Source organism: Lissotriton helveticus, chromosome 1_1 (assembly GCF_964261635.1).
Source record: "Lissotriton helveticus chromosome 1_1, aLisHel1.1, whole genome shotgun sequence".
In the NCBI taxonomy this organism is placed as follows: domain Eukaryota; kingdom Metazoa; phylum Chordata; class Amphibia; order Caudata; family Salamandridae; genus Lissotriton; species Lissotriton helveticus.
The window spans coordinates 969198026-969215350 of NC_136057.1; the positions used below are offsets into that span (position 1 = coordinate 969198026).

Consider the following 17325-nt stretch of genomic DNA (forward strand, 5'->3'; position numbering starts at 1 on the left):
TATTCACTAATTCCAAGGCCATACCAGATGTGGTACTGTGCAGTATGTAAAAACAAGATATTTCAAATATTAAACACAAGGATGTCTCTAACTGCAAAACATTTAAGCACCACTCAGTCCCTACCACTAGATGTATATTGGGTAAACCAACCAAGTGATGAAAAAAAGACAAACACAACACAAGTCTAAGATAAAATATAACCTACCTCATCCATTGGTGATTTAGATTTTGAAATAAGAAAACCATGAATATCTAAAATGAACAAATCATTACATACTTAAACAAAAACTTATAGGAGGTAGAGTTTATTTTAATCTTCTAAATATAAGAGGTATTACTTATCTTTGAAAGGAAAACCATGAACTAGGGTCTGAGGGAGCTTCAAATTTTCTAGAACCCCTAGTCCAATTTCAGTCTCCTATACAGGGAAAAGATGAAGCAAGCAACATTGCAGTTGAATACTGTTAAGTAACACTGCATGATCTGGGGTGCATGGAAACAAGAAATTACTGTCACATGTATTGACCCTTTTACACAACAGAGAGCATTCATTGTAGTTTAACATTTGGTTACTGATGTGATTTAAATGCACATGGGGGACCATTTGTGGGCTTCTAATGATGCACAAAGTCACAAACTACACAAGAAACAAATTACTATTAGATAAGATACCATTTATTTTCAATAAGTTCTGAATAGTTTGAATATAGGAATATAGGTGATTCCCCAACTTGGATCTTATTTAATCCACCATTGTTTTCAAGAAAATGTATAAACCAGCAAATATATACATATATAAATATTAATTTGCATTTTGGTACTGATCATACATGTTGTAATTTCTAGGTACAAACAATTAAATCTAAACACAAAAATAAGTTATTTACTCTCAGGATAGTTCTAAGCAAACATATCTTAAACACCATTCAAATGTAAACCTGAAACATCAGAGCCATATTCAAAGATAACTCCGTTTTACAAGAGATGCTTTAGAATGTCTGGAAACTTCTTTTGGCACAACAGCAGTAAATCCCAAAACACAGCTTTTTTTCTACAGTTTTTATAGATTTTGACTGTTATGCAACTTGAAGAATAATTTGAAAGAAATTAGATCTAGAAACAAACTTGTTAAAACGATTTTTTTTAAACGCAATCTAGGCCGTCACAATATTTACAAATGGCATTAAATAGAAACATTAAAAATACTGTGCTTGTCAAATAAAACATTGTTTTCTATTTTTAAAAGATTAGAGAACATGACTTTCAATAAGTATACATTTTCTTGTTAAAACATCATTTCCCTGTAGGGGATAGGAAGGTTCTCTAGTCTTGTAGGCTATCCCTTTCTACTGAATTAGTGATTAATACACTGGAAATGTATGCCTTAATCGTCCTAAAGATCTGGCTTGGTCTCTGCCATGTTGATTGGTTGATCTGTGATTGTCTATAGCCACTATTTCACTTGAATGCAGAGTTAGTACTACGGGTTTGGTGCCCTTGACAAAGAGGCATTTTGCCATCACACTCCACAGCAGTGGGCTAAATATAAATATTTTAGGGTCAATGTCAAGCCCAGTCACTGGCGGTACCTTATGTTGAAGTCTAGAATTATTTTTCTGACGCTGCATGCTTCCACTTTATCCTCAGTCTTTCCTCATGCAGGAGATCTTTTAATAGAATTTCCAAATATGCTTGAGAGTTTCCCTAATTCTTCAATTGAATGATATAGACATGAAAATGTAGAGAAACAGGCAGAAATTAAATAACTGCAGTACGCTACGTTATGATAAGATAATTTAAATAAACTCTTGACACAGTATATAGTCAATACAAGCTAGTTAACCAACTCTTTCCTGCTGGTGTTGTTCATGGCAGCTATTGCAGCACTCTCTCAGTGTCCAAGTTATCATAATGTCTCAGGCACTGACCAACACCATATGAAGTTTGTTAAAGATAATAGGTTGAAAGAGGTTTTAGAGGGCAGTACAAAATTGCATCCGAATTACAGTGAATTACCCCCAAAAATGTAAAAGTGGATGGCACCAAACAAATTACTATTGAAGGAAACACATTGGTGCTTCTTCACATGGAAAGGAACAATGGTTTCTGCTTTTAAGTGCAGATCTACCATGTCTGCCTAGGTGCACTACCAAATTTCAGTTGGTTACTCAGATTCTGTTTACTGTACAAAGTAGCAGCTTATGTTTATCTTCTTGATGGTGTTCAAGCTTTTATTAACCTACTTTACCTTCACATATTCATCACTTTGACTACTGGCAGAAAACAGGGTGCCAACTGTAGTATATATATACATGCATAGATTCCGCCCATTGTAAATTTCTATTATCATTGAGACAATAGTAGCAGTGCATACCAAGACTTTTGTAACATCTTATTAGTGATGCGTCACTTTATTTCACTTTACAGTATTATAAAAGATTTCTCACAATAGCATTTAGGTAGAGAAGCATTTTTCCGTGCAATAATGCCTCTTTTTTTTTTTACATTTGTGCATGATAATTCTTTATTTACTATCATTCAATTGATGCAGAATTTCACTGGCAATAAGATACCATAATTTGGGAAGTTAAAATATCGGTTGCGCAATTTCTTCCAAACATACTGGATCTCCTTCTTCGCCATACTGCAAGATATTTGATGTACATCGTTAAACCTAAAAAAAAAAAATTATAGAAAAGCTAAATGTAGTGCATATTTCTGTATTCTACGTGCATATACTAGGAAACATTAAGCAAATAAGTGCTAGGTGGCACTAGCAAGAAGATGGATGTTTTTTGTAGTTTTATCTGTGAGAATAGTATTGAAATGCTAATCTGAGAACACAAGCAGGGATGGGTACATCCACAGTATGGATTATTATAGAATTAAAGAGGGGAAGTACGCAAGATATGAAAATGACAAATTTTATTACAACAGCAGAACGCATCAAGGGATCATTTACTCGCAAAATGCAGTGACCACATTACAGTGATTAAGCTATAGCCTGGACCCTGTAAGAATTTTCAAAAATTGCAAATATTCATTGGAATTTGCAGTCTTTTTTTGCAAAATTATAAAAACCCTGAAGGCCTGGTGCCCCAAGTACTTCATACTATATTCTGCTGTTTACGACTTCGACGGTTTTTGTTGAAAGCCATATCTTTTTGAAGTCACATATTAACTTTCCAACTGCTGGAGAAATCTGTAAAAAGCCCAGCATGCTAAAACAAACACACACACACACACTAAAAAACACTCAAAGGTTAAAGTGATGTTATAGTTGGGTGTACTAAAGATAAAAACAGAGTGAAAGTGACATTATAGTTGGGTGTTCAAAAGGTAAAAACAATGTTTAAAAACTAAAACCCATGAATTGATTATATATACTTTGCAGAGCTAACTATAACTTGCGCACCGCCGCCATTAAATGTTTATGAACTCAAATATTAAATCACTTATGAAATGTTAAAATACATCTTTGATGACCTCACTGATGACACCTCAAATGCCACCTGACTAACATGGTGTTTATAAAAAAAAATGTTTATTGCCCACCGCACAATAGTCACCCTCATTGTGTAATTCAGTTGACAGATCGCCATATAACCTTTCAGAGAGAATCTTTTTTATGGAAAGTTTCAAGATTTGTCAAATGGCATCAAAGTTATTAGAAAAACAAAAAAAAATTCCTATTTTCGATCTATCTATAACTACACTGTGGTGACCACCGCTGTATAATACATTTAAAAAAAAGTAAAATTTTACTTACCCATTAACCATCATATCGTGATGTGTAACATTGTAGATTCGCGTTTAGCGCTCAGACATTTGCAAGTTGTTTTTCTTCAAAGGAGTCTCTCAAATCACAAGATGTGGTGTAACTCCTTCTATTGACGTCCATTGTGCATGTCACTACCAACATGTTATATGGTTTTCGCACAGCGGATGGGAGTTAAGTGTGACACCCAGAGAACAGAACTGGGCAGCTATTGAGAAAGAGTACTTAGCCATAATGTGGGTCTTGAATAAATTATGCCCTTACTACTCGTTTGCCATGAGGTTGGTAGGGCAATTGGATCATAAGCCATTGAAGTGGCTGATGGCTATGAAGGGGGAGAATCCCAAGTTCCTGAGATGGTGTATTTCTCTGCACAGGTTAGATTTTGTGTTGGAGCACAGAACTGGATTGAGCCACATGAATGCTGCTGGACAGATACTGGGAGGGGCACCTTTTGTGTTGGAAAAGTCCCTTGCATGGTGATGGATTTGCACCCCTGCCTGAGTGCCCCAGTTGCAACAATATCTGGATGGGTGAACACTGATCAATTGTGTGCACCTTGACCCAGGCCTGCCTCATGGATTATGACCTTATTAAGATTTAGAGGGGCACCCAACATGCTACTCTTGCTGTGGTAAACGGCCTTACCAGGTGTTAACTAGTAAGAGCATGGTGGTGGCAGCATACTATGTGTTCTTAATGAGGACCAGTAGTTTGCATAGGCCTTTTTACCTATGTTACTGGAGCGGGCATAAAGGGCCACTCATATAAAGTTTTGCTGCTGTCTGCTTAACTCACCCTTGGCCAACATCATGGCAGCATGCAGATCTGAGTAGCCCAAGTATGTTTGCATGTGTGTCCTGTGACATGTGTGCCTCGGAGTGGTACAATACATGGAAGCCTTTGGTTCAATATCGGAAACCAGGGCCTTGGGAAGGCATGGGGTAGTGGAGGAGATCCCTAGACAGAGTTTTGGATTGCCACATTCCTGAGAGCTGGGTGGGACACAGGCTGGAGGAAAGGAGAGCCAGGCACCCCTGTGCACTTTAAAAGGGATATTTGATTCTGAAATGGTCTGGGGGCTTGGGCTCATCTCAGGAAGGAGGTGAGGTTGATAAGGGAATCATAAAGAGTAGGGTGCGGGCCCTTAAAGCCTTTTTTTAGGCATAGATCAGTGAGGCTTACATTTAGGTCTGATCCACTAGTAACTCCCATGGCCTGTATTGTGGAGCTATCTAGGTTGAATTCGCTCCTGCTGTGACAGACGCCCAGGACAGATAGTAGGCACTTCAAAAGTACCCCCGCAACACAAACTTCAAAGCAAGAGAATCTATCTCGTATGTCTGGAAATGGATTATGAAAAGAGGGACTCTAGTCTCCCACATTTTCAGCTGTCAAGCAGTCCGCTGTGTCTGTACCTGAATGCAGAAAAGATCAGCCTCCCAGCTGGGTATGGTGACATTACCAGGGAAATCAAGACCATCTTCCCTAGTGCCTGGAGAATCAGCATCTGCCTGCCTGCTGAGACTAGAGGTCCCTGTGTGGAGGAGGAGAGTGCCTGGAGGGATTGAGGTCCAGTGATGGATCCTGGCGAAAGGTTCCCTGAAGCAAGGTGTGAGATAATTGCTGCATCAATAGGCTTCAGCACCGATCTGGTATTTTGACCGTTTGCTTGACAAAGGAGCAGCTAGTGCTAATCAGTGCATTCAGAGCCCTGACTGAAGCTTTGGAAGCATGGTCGCCCCAGAACTTCCAGTGGAGTCAGGAACTTACTGCATCATCCAAGGAGCGCTGCAGATCACCAGATGCCTTTGGCTGCAGCAACAAGAGTACCGTTCATCACAAACATTCACTCCAGTGCACTGATGCCAGAGAGCTGAACACTGCAACATCAGTGGGAGCAGGTAAGACCAATAGTTGCGCCAGACAGCCCAGGACAGCCCAGGAGGAAATGTTCCTGCCTTCTCGTGCTACAGCGTTGGAGCATTTTGACTTCCAGAAAGCCATAGTGGAACTTTTAAGAATCCGATTTATAGTGGGGGTCTCACCTGAATGTCACCAATCGTAGATAAGATTAACTACTGCCTGTAGCCAGGGAGGTGGGACCCAAGATACTGCCCGGACAGCGCTAGAGTGCTGGCAATTCTAAGGGCTGTGGATATTGTTTGCGTATGTCGTATTTCACTTTGTGTTTGTATATAAATACTACTTTTGTTTTCAGAAAAGCAAATATCTCAATTGGCATTAATTTATTGGGGTCGCTGTATGCATTCTGAGTCTCGAGCCTGTGCATAACTTGCACCTACATTGCCCACTCCCCTGAGAAGCCTCGGACTGCTCAACCTGCCTGAACAATGATAGCCAACTCCTGAAGGCATAGGTGGATCACCTACTCAGGACCCATAGAAGGTCGAACCCCGTCACATCAGGAGTAAAAGCCTCAGCCACCACAGTTGGTCTCAGTTGCTCCTGCTTTCCTTATTTCCCTCTGAAAAGGGGCTCTAACAATTAGATTTAACCTTCATACTTGGCAGTTGTAAGACTAGTGTTTTAGCTGCCCTTCACATAATGACAGCAAAAGAAGCTTTTTTTCCATAGCAGGACTTGGGAGAGATGCAAGGCGAAGCGTTAGGCCCACTGGCATCCTGTAACTCCTCGTACCAGTTGTTGCCATCATACCGAGGAACATAATCGCCGCCTTCCTCATAGTTATCAGAATCCATGCTAAATAGATTATGTAAAGTCTGAGCCCTACCATAAGATAATGAATATGCTACTTACCAGTATGCATCTGTTCTTGGCATGTAGGGCTGCTAACATTCATATCTTAGCATTAGATCGCCGCCTAGTGTTGGGCTCGGATGATTGCACATTGTTGTCCTGGAAGAGTCTTCGAAGTATCCTGAGATAGGTGGCTCCTCCCCTGGACTACAGTGCGCATGGGCATCGGCTCCATCCCCAGATTGTTTTTCGCCATTGTGGCAGAAGATGGAGTGAAAGTGTAAAGGATGTCCATGCTAATGAAATAAATACAATAGTATATCTGCAGCTGCGACAGGCACCGGGGAGGAGGGCGGGCGATATGAATGTTAGCAGCCCTACATGCCAAGAACAGATGCATACTGGTAAGTAGCATATTCAGTTCGAGGCATGTGGGCTGCTAAATTCATATCTTAGCATAGAATACATAGCAGTCCCTCCATCAGCGGCGGTTGCCCGTGCCAGCTGCAGAAACCTGAAAAAGTGTCTTGAGAACAGCCTGTCCTACAGCTGCTTGCTGCTTGGAATGCACATCAACACAGTAGTGTTTTGTGAAGGTATGTGGTGTGACCCACGTGGCTGCTCTGCAAATATCCTCTAAAGGAATGTTCCCTAGGAAAGCCATGGATGCCCCCATTTTGCGTGTGGAGTGCGCTCTGGGGGGTATTGTTAAAGTGCGCTTGGCTTTTTGATAACATATCTGGATGCACTTAACAATCCATCTGGCTATGCCTGCTTTGGAAATCGGGTTGCCTTTGTGTTGTGGTGCGAAGGCAACAAAGAGTTGTTTTGTCTTTCTAAAGGGTTGTGTTCTGTCTATGTAGTACATCAACGCCCTCCGTACATCTAAGGTATGGAGCATTCTTTCCGCGACCGTTTGCGGGTTTTGAAAGAACGCTGGTAAGTCGATAGTTTGGTTAAGATGAAACTGTGACACCACCTTAGGGAGGAATTTAGGGTTAGTGCGTAGCACTACCCTATTTGGGTGAATTTGAATGAATGGCTCTTGTATGGTGAGCGCTTGCAGCTCACTGACACGCCTCAGAGACGTAATAGCTATCAGAAAGGCCACTTTCCACGTAAGGAATTGGAGCTCACACGAGTGCAGTGGCTCAAATGGTGGCCCCATCAGTCTGGTGAGAACGACGTTGAGGTTCCACACCGGAGCTGGTGGAGTTCTTGGGGGAATGACTCTCTTCAGACCTTCAAGGAAGGCTTTAATGGCGGGCACTCTGAAGACAGAGAGGTGCTGCCTGTTCTGAAGATAAGCCGCTATGGCTGAGAGATGTATCCTAATGGAAGTGTACGCCAGATTGCACTTGTAGAGATGTAACAGATAGCAGATGATGTTGGGAATAGATGCATCTAGCGGGTTGATGTCATTGGACGCACAATAGATGACAAAACGCTTCCACTTAGCAGCATAGCATGCTCTAGTAGTAGGTTTCCTCGCCTCCTTGATGATACTCATGCATTCTGGAGGTAGGTTAAGGTATCCAAACTCTAGGACTTCAGGAGCCAGATCGCCAGGTTGAGCTGTCGTGGATCTGGATGCTGAATGTCTCCATGGTTCTGCGTCAAAAGACTGGGTGTGAGGCGCAGTCTTTGATGCGGCACCACTGAGAGTTCGAGGAACGTGGTGTACCAAGCTTGACGTGCCCACGTTGGAGCAACCAGGACGAGAGTCATGGAGTGCTGCCTTAGCTTTCTTGCGACCAGCGGTATTAGAGGGGCTGGCGGAAAAGCGTATGCAAATTTGCCTGACCAGTTCATCCATATCGCATTCCCCTGCGACTGTGGGTGAGGGAACCTGGCGGCAAAGAGTCGGCATTTTGCGTTCTCCTTTGTTGCGAACAGGTCTATCTCCGGATGACCCCACTGCTGGAAGTACGGGTGGAGAACAGAAGGGTGTATCTCCCACTCGTGCATCTGATGGCTGTATCTGCTGAGCAGATCCGCCATCTGATTGTCCTTGCCCGGGAGGTGTTCTGCCATGAGGAAAATGTTCCTCTGAATGGCCCACTTCCACATGCTCTGAGCCAGATGAGACAGCTGTGGCGAGTGGGTGCCCCCCTGTTTCTGAATGTAGTACATCGCGGTCATGTTGTCCGTCCGGACTAGCACGACCTTGTTGCTCAGATGTACAATGAAGGACTTGAGCGCCATGAAGATTGCCATCAGTTCCAGATAGTTGATGTGCATCTTCTGTTGCTGCGTCGTCCATAGTCCCTGCACCGTGTAAGTGAGCACATGTGCTCCCCATCCCTGGAGGGATGCGTCCGTCGTCAGGACAATCTGCGGCACGGGCTCGTGGAACAGTCGGCCCTTGCAAAGGTTGTGTGGAGTCCACCAATGCAGAGAGTCGTATGCCCGACTGGTAACCAACACTAGGTCTGTCAATTGCCCACGAGCCTGTGTCCACTGATTCGCTAAGCACTCCTGGAGCGGGCGCATATGTAACCGTGCGTGAGGGACTATGAAGATGCAGGAGGCCATCATGCCGATCAACTGCATGAACACTCTCGCTGGCAGGGAGTGTCTCGGTCGGAATCGTTGGATCAGTGTCTGAATGCTGTCGATTCTGACTTGGTTTGGCTGAGCCATGGCTGTCAGGGTGTTGATCGTAGCACCCAGGAACTGCCGGACATGTGCCGGCTGAAGATGCGATTTTGGGTAATTTAGAGAGAAACCCAGATCGTGAAGAAGGTGAATTGTAGTCGACATGTCTGCGGCGCACTGTTGCTCTGACTTGGCTTGTACGAGCCAGTCGTCTAGGTAGGGGTAGACATGGATATTCTGCCTCCTGAGGTGCGCCGCCACTGTCGCTAGACACTTGGTGAACACCCTCGGGGCCGTAGTGACTCCGAAGGGTAGGACCTTGAACTGGTAGTGCCTGCCTTGAATAGTGAATCTTAGGTATTTCCTGTGTGACGGGTGTAGTGGAATGTGGAAATAAGCATCCTTGAGATCTAAGGTCGCTAAGAAGTCTCCCTGGTTTAGCAAGGGAAGAATCTGCTGCAGTGTAAGCATATGGAAATGCTCTGACAGTATGTACAGGTTGAGGGGACGTAGATCGAGAATGGGCCTGAGAGAACCGTCCTTCTTTGGAATAAGGAAGTACAGGGAGTAGACCCCTGTGCCTTCCTCCCCCACCGGCACGAGCTCGATTGCGCCTTTTTGCAGCATCGCCACTACTTCCTGCTGCAATAAGTGCAAATGCTCGGCGGACATAGGCCTTTGCCTTGGTGGGATGTTGGGTGGAGTGGATTTCAGCTCTAGGCAATAACCATTTTGTATCAGTTGACGCACCCACCTGTCTGTGGTGATGTTTCTCCAGACGGGCAGGAACTGCTGCAGTCTCCCCCCGACAGGTGTTAGGTGGTCGGGGGGCAGTGACAGAAAGTCACTGTTTGCTTGGAGTCGAGGTGCGGGAGCTGTTGCTTCCTCTGCCGCGACCTCTGTTGCTGTTATTCCTATAACCTCCCTTGTTCTGCTTAGTGAACGAGGATTGCGCCCCACCTTTGGAGAACTGGGATTGTTGACCCATCTGTCCTCTGGTGACTCCACGTGCACCTGAGCGACGAAAATTGCTGCCACGAAACTGTTGGGACTGCAGGGCCCCCATAGACTTAGCAGTTTCCGTGTCCTTCTTTATCTTCTCTAGGGTGGTGTCAACATCCGGACCAAACAGACTATCAGGATTGACTGGCTGATTCAGAATTGTTGTCTGAATATCCTGCTTGAACCCTGAGATGCGGAGCCAGGCTTGTCTTCTCAGCATAACGCTAGTGTTGATAGCCCTAGCAGCCGTGTCCGCAGCGTCAAGTGCACACTTGATGGCTGCGTTTGATATTAGCTTTCCTTCCTCAATAAGCATTTTGGTGCCTTCTTGGAACTGTGGGGGCAGGTGTTGTATAATCTGTTCTAGGGTGTCGTAGTGCGCCCTATCATAACGCGCCAGGAGCGCCTGTGTATTTGCGATGCGCCAAAAGTTTGCCGCCTGTGCAGCCACTCTTTTGCCTCCTGCCTCAAGCACTTTGGACTCTTTATCCGGGGGAGGAGCTTCACCCGTTGTCTGTGAGTTGGCACGTTTCCTGGCATTGGCAACCACAAGAGAGTCCAGTGGCAATTGTCCCCGGATGTAGACGGGGTCCGCAGGAGCAGGCCTGTACTTCTTTTCAATGCGAGGGTTGACCACTCTAGCCCTCGTAGGCTCCTTAAAAATGTCTCCAGCATGTTTGAGAACACCTTTCAGCATAGGAAGTGTCTTTACTGTCCTTTCAGAAATGGCAAAGGTGTCAAAAAGGAAGTCTTCCTCAACCGGGTCGGCATGCATGTCCACATCATGATTGGCCGCCGCCCGTTCAATTAGTGCATGAAATCCTGCTGAGTCCTCAGTGGGGGATGCACGTGGATTAAAGGTCTGCGGGTCTTGGCCCGCACCTTGGGTGTGCTGGTCACCAGAGTCGTCGTATGAATCTGGTTGTACATCAGGTTCATCGATGGGGAAATTGTACTGTTCATCCTCATCATCTTCCTCACCCACAGAGTGTTCTGGGGAGGGAGTAGGGCTCCGTCTAGGAGGAGGCTGAATCGGTTCCGTGAGGCCTAAGGCGTCAAGGGGCACCCTCTTCTTCTTCAACGGGATGACGTAGGGGTCCACCGGCTCCGAAGTGATCTTCCGTTTATAGAGTGTCAGCTTGCCGGTGGCAGCATCGATGAAATGCTCTGAATCGTCTTCCGATTCGAGTACACGACGTGGAAGAGGGTCAGGCAGCGAGGAACCCTGTTTCGGAGCCGATTTCGTCGAAAACGCTTTCGGCGCCTCCTTAGGTGGCAAGAGAAAAAGGAGTTTCCCAGAAGGCTTAGCCGGAGCGTCCTTTTGCGGCTGCGGTGATGGCATCGGAGCCGATGGAGCAAAGGCTTTCTCCCTGATTCTCTGCAGTGACTCCGCAATGGGGGACGGTGCACTGCCAGTGGGTTTCGTCGCCGACAAGGATGCTTTGAGCGGTCCCTCGGATCCGACGGCCTCGCGGGCTTTGTGCGGTTTGGGCGCGGAAACCTTCTTCGGCTCCTCCGAATCTTGAGGCCGGGGCGCAGACTTCTTGGGCGTTGCCTCTTTGGAGCCGACCTTGGCGGGCTTGGACGGCGCCGGAGCCGCTGATCCGTGCCGACCATCTTTCTTGTGGGCCCCTTCCTCGGGCGTCGGCTTCGATTTCGGAGCATCGGAATCGACAGACTTCCTCGGCTTCTGCGGACCGGAGGTCGACGGAGCCGACGGGGTGACGGGCACCGACTTCTTCACAGGCACGGCAGCCATCTTAGGGACACTCGAGTCCTTTGGTTTCAGTTTCGATTTCGGGTCGGCCATTTTAGGTGTTGACGACCCCGACGGTTTCAGTTTCGGTTTCGAAACATCGTGCCCAGCAAGTGAGTCCGTAGCCGGGCCCGAAGGCGGGGCTGTGGCTTGCGGCAACGGGTCCAGGGTAAGGCCGACAGGCGATCCCGTGTCCCGGTCGTCCTCGAAACTTTCGGGGCAGAGCTCGTCCGCAGAGCTGTCCGCCGCGGCCCCATAAATCTCATCGTCGTCTCCTACCTCTTCGACGTATTCGAGGACCTGACCCGCGACTCCGTCGTCGTCTCCCGGATCCGCCTCGACCTCCGTCTGTGATGGGGAGATTTGTAGAAGATGACCCTGGACCTCTTCTTCCGGGTCGCCGAAGATGTTCTCCGGATCCGGGGCCGCTTGCCTAGCTTCCAAGCGCACCGCGCGCCGAAGCTTGAGAGTTTTCTTGGAGCGGAATTGTGCACAGGCCTTGCACTTGCCGTCGTCGTGGTCCGGTGAAAGGCACTTGTTACACACAGGGTGTAGATCGATGTGTGGGTACTTAGACCCACAGAGCGGGCAGTACTTGAACGGGCTCCGCTCCATGTCCGTAAAGGCTTGCTGTCGTGTCGCGATGAGAAGGCCTCAAAGTTTAGAAAGCGAAGAAAACTCCGCTTATTCCGGCTTCAAGAGACGGAAGACTCGAGACCGAGCGCAGACAATACCGACGCAAGAAAATCGAGGCCTTTTGGCCGGGAAAAGATAGTTTTACTTGGTTCCGACAGTAAGACGTCGAGACCACATCCGAACCCAATGGCGGAAAAAAACAATCTGGGGATGGAGCCGATGCCCATGCGCACTGTAGTCCAGGGGAGGAGCCACCTATCTCAGGATACTTCGAAGACTCTTCCAGGACAACAATGTGCAATCATCCGAGCCCAACACTAGGCGGCGATCTAATGCTAAGATATGAATTTAGCAGCCCACATGCCTCGAACATAAAAGTATCAATGTCAGAAGGATCAGCAAAAAGTTGCATGCAATATGGTGCAGGGCACGACTTCTGAGGTCGTGGTGGATTCAGTTCAAAGTCAGACAAGACTATAGGCTGTACATACACCTCCGGCAAAGATTGTGTCTACATCGGCGTTGATGCGAACAAGACTAGAAAAGTTGGTGGCGCCCGGCCGAAGCGGTCACCGAAGTTAATGCTGGACCTGATATGGATCCAAGAGGACCAGACGCGGCGGAAGGCTGTCCTGATGGCAGAAGTTGGACAGGAGGCCCCTGCGATGCTTGGGGACAGGAGGCCCCTCCGATGCTTGGGGCCCGAAGGCATGCCAGCGGGAGCCGGTGAAGTGCGGAGTATTGGCAGCATAGTCTCCCTATATATCCACAGGCACAGACCTGCTGCAATGTCGCCAAAGGACCTGGAGGGTCAGGGTGCATCAGACCAAAGACAGAACCAAAGACAAAACTCATGTCTGTAAGTAATGTAAACTGTGTGGGGAAAAAAAGACATAATGCAGCGTTATGCAGCATATTCTCTGACGTTGTTTGTTTTGATCCAGTTGAGCTAGAAACACATTTTTTTTGCTGAAATCTGCAGGTCAAGTGGTATACTATGTGACAAGTACTGTAAATCTATATGGCAATTCTGTAGGCACAGACCAGCCTAATTCCTCTGTTTTATCAACAATCTAGTCATGAGAGTTAAAGAAAGTCAAAAGATTCTAATTTCAGTCACTGACCATTGTCAGCTGCATTCCGAAAAAACCTTCAACAAAATGCATTTTTTAACATTGCAGTGGGTAATTTTCTACATTGTGGGTGAGCAAATGCGTTTCTTGAAGGATCGAAAACTAATAAGTGAGGAAGAGATGAAGGATGTCATCTGATGTATCTTCATTGAGAACTATTGGAGAGGCACGTACTCCTCGGTTTGATACCTGTTGAGTTCTGTCATAAACAATGTTTGTCTACGGCAGCTTTCCCTTCTCCTCATTCGTAGCGTTCATGCAAAGGAGGTTCGTAAAACGTGCTCTATGAAAATGGAATAGCTTGGTTTTGAATGCAATTATGGCAAAAAGCATGAAATATTTTAGGTGAGTAAGAAACTACAGATGTGCGTGTTTCAGTCTATGATCGTTGTATGTGGGGATGAGGTGTGCCACGTGCCTTTTTATTGGCAGTAAAAAAGAGAAACTACGAAGCAGCACCCAGAATTCAAGCTGGCATGGTATAAAAATATGGAAATAACATAACACAAAGCATGAGATTGTATGGATGTTCCAATGTTGAAGAAAAGTATGTTCCAAAAATGTTAGGGGTCCTGTGTTCATATATATACTATACATTCTATTGCAGCAGAAACTGCCTTTAAATTGCTCAGCCATGCCCACAGAGCTCTACATAAAACTGGCCCCACAATTCTTCAAGGGAAGATCGAGTTTTATGTCCCCACTAGGAACCTACGCTCTGTTCAATCAGCTTTGGTGAAGACCAAACGCATCTACAAAGTTAGAACAGGAGGTCGCTCTTTTTGCTACTTGGCAGCAAAAAGGTGGAATGAGCTCCCCACGGACCTGAGACATACCACAAACTATCTCCAGTTTCGGAAAAAACTGAAAACCCACCTCTTCCCCAAATTTTAGCATCCTAGCATCCGCCATCTGTAGTTGCTATCTGGTATAAGCGCCGTGATATCCCTCGGGATGAGTGTTGCGCTCTATAAAAACCGCAAATAAATAAATAAAAAATAAATAAAAAGGAATGCGTTGATGTGGGTGAATGTGGAATATATGTATGCCATCGCAGTTTGGACCCAGACATATACAAATCTGTTTTACCCTGCTGCAATAGGAACAGTTTAGCTCGAACTGCCAAAGCCAGGTCCTGAGTGGTAACACGAGAAACCCACGACTCGTTGTACCCTGATTGGGTCATATATGTATACATTTGAGGAAAAAATAATCTTTTGAGGTTAGGCCATAGCAGTGCCTTAGTACTAATCTATGAATGTGTATTTTTCGAATGTTCGGATGATAACTTAAAATTGCATTAATATAATGGTTATTTACAATTACCTATTCATATGTATTATTTATGCATGTGGAATGTGGGCAACAATTATAGACTGAGGTTGGCAGCCAGGAATACTATTCTGTAGATTGAAGGAAGGGGTGCTGAGGTCTTTGGCATACATTGATGCATTCCTTAGATGTGGCACTTATTACTGCAGCTTCCTCATCCTGGCCCTTAACTATGGATACTTGGTGTTTTACTAGTGCCCTCGATACGTTTTAACTTAGAAAACTCTACTTGCCCCCCGGCAAGCCAGGAGAACGAGGCTGAGGCTGGAGCCGTGTCTCAGGAGCCCTGACGTCTTGGGCCAGGGGGAGTTAATAAAGTTCTATCCCAGGGTCTTGCGGGCCCCCGAGTCCTCGCTCAAATACCATCTGAGATCAATCTTTGATGGAGCAGGGTCTCCCTGGCAACTACAGCTAGCAACCACGCCTAGCACCCTGAAGATCAGGACAGACAGCCTGCATATTCAAGAATTTCCATTCTGAGCCTGGAAAAAAAGATGTGAATAGGCAAGCACTATTAACATCTTTTGAACGGGACATCAGGAGTCTTCGTCCCAGGCCCCTGACCGAGGGTGCTGGATGCATCTTACAACCCAGAAAAGGCACAGACCTATTTTCAACATGCGCTCTCAACCCGGGCTTGCAGGAAAATTCTCTATACGAGGCTTATCGCTTTGCCAAATTCAGATTTCAATCCTGCCTAGGCCTTTTAAAAGAGGCAATTTCCTGCAGGCTCTGCAATTAACGCAAGGAATCTTGGTTCCATTTGATGTGCTGCTGCCCTAAGTTGGCAGAGGAACGATAAAGCCTGATCTTTTCTTTGTTTTGGTCGAAAGGCGCCAGTCGCTCCTGGCCTCGGATCTGTGCTTCACTGAAAACATGCCAAGCACCCTAGATAGACTGGGGAAATTTACCAGCCTTATTCGTCTCTCACTCATCGAAGTGATTACAGCAGCTCTAGGTCACACAACACAGGCCCAGCACTTAGCAGTCAGCTCCTAGCATTGACAACCTCAAGGGAGACCGCCAATCATGAATCACATCTTCTGGTGTTCTTCACCTAGTGAGGGAATGAAACCTGTACCAGCCAAGACCAAAACATGCTGAGGTGTCTAGTTGTCAGTGGCCTGAGCACCTACAAGTTTGCACTCGGCACATCGCTCTTCTTTACTTAACTCTCACAACCTTGGATACTGCCTCTTCAAGTCTTAAGGTGTTAAAGCTATTTCAACTGTCTTTTTGGCATGGTTTAACCTTTTATATTTATTTTCCATCCTTTTAAAATTCGTTGCAGTACTACCGTGGTTGTAGGAGCCGCTGTTTTCATGTGTAAATGCAATGTACAGTTTTAAACATGTAATGATTTTAATTAATCGAACGTGAACAAAACTACATACAAATACTGCAGATTCATGTGTTATTTAATTGAAATTCAAATTAAGACAGCAATACAAAATCCTTAGAAAGAGTTGCGAAAAGTATTAAAAAAATATATACCCAGTTTAGGAGCTGAATTTTTCCCACGGTTATCATATAGCCTGCAACAGCAAAAGACGTTGGCTTGACAATTCCACATCTTCGATGGTGTACGTCATGGATTTTACTAGCGAGGATTCTGCTGTTAGGTAGGTATATGGACCAAGACGTTGCTCAATACAGGAAGGGCACAGATAGGCGTCATTCTGGATGCCAATCTGAAAAACACATAAAAAGGTAAGACGCTTGAGTATGCTGTGTAAAGAGTCATGCAACATAAATCAGTTTTAGTAACAGTTTTTCAATGGAGTGCTTTTCACTTCTCTTAATGATGTCTTCTGCTGCTAATTCCCCTATCTCGAGATGTGTGGGGTATCTGGGCTAAGAGGTCAGAGGACACGAGCGCCTTATGCCCAAGTTAAAAACAGCTTACATTTGAATGCCAGTCGCAAGCATGGCACCACCTGTGCAAAGACAGTCCTCTTCACCTCACCTGGCCATCAGCACTACACTCAGTCCGCTTTCTCTCTGCTTGGGTGAGAACCGATCTGGGCAGCAAAGCTGGTCTGTAAATTGTTTGGAAGAAGGAATATCCAGGACTACTAATATACGAGTTGACATGGTGGTACATCCACTCTAGGTTAGTTCCACATCGGTCGAAACAAAATGCATAGCAATCAAATGGGTTATTAGAAGATAACAAGTAGCAGGATAACGTTATAGAAAATTCAAACAACAGAAGTTCGGGGAAAGCTTAACCAATATGCACACAAATCTAGAGCCAATCAAGGGCAAAGTGTTAGAAAAACTACATTAGTGTCGTCATCGCGGATGCTCCTAAGAAACACATGGGGATGGACGGTCAATTAGGTCGCTTTGGACTTTATTGCATAAG

General features: G+C 45.6%; 1 protein-coding gene across 2 annotated transcripts in view; it reads right to left on the bottom strand.

Moving 5' to 3' along the window:
* Window positions 1-658: 658 nt before the first annotated feature.
* FBH1 (F-box DNA helicase 1) overlaps window positions 659-17325 on the bottom strand; it is a 664229-nt gene continuing 647562 nt past the window's right edge. For both annotated transcript variants that reach the window (XM_078677274.1, XM_078677281.1), the window contains 2 exons: window positions 16452-16648; window positions 659-2675 (listed from right to left, as the gene is read on the bottom strand). In XM_078677274.1, coding sequence (XP_078533400.1) covers window positions 16484-16648 — 165 coding nt within the window. In that variant the 3' untranslated portion in view covers window positions 659-2675; window positions 16452-16483. The remainder of the gene's footprint in view (window positions 2676-16451; window positions 16649-17325) is intronic.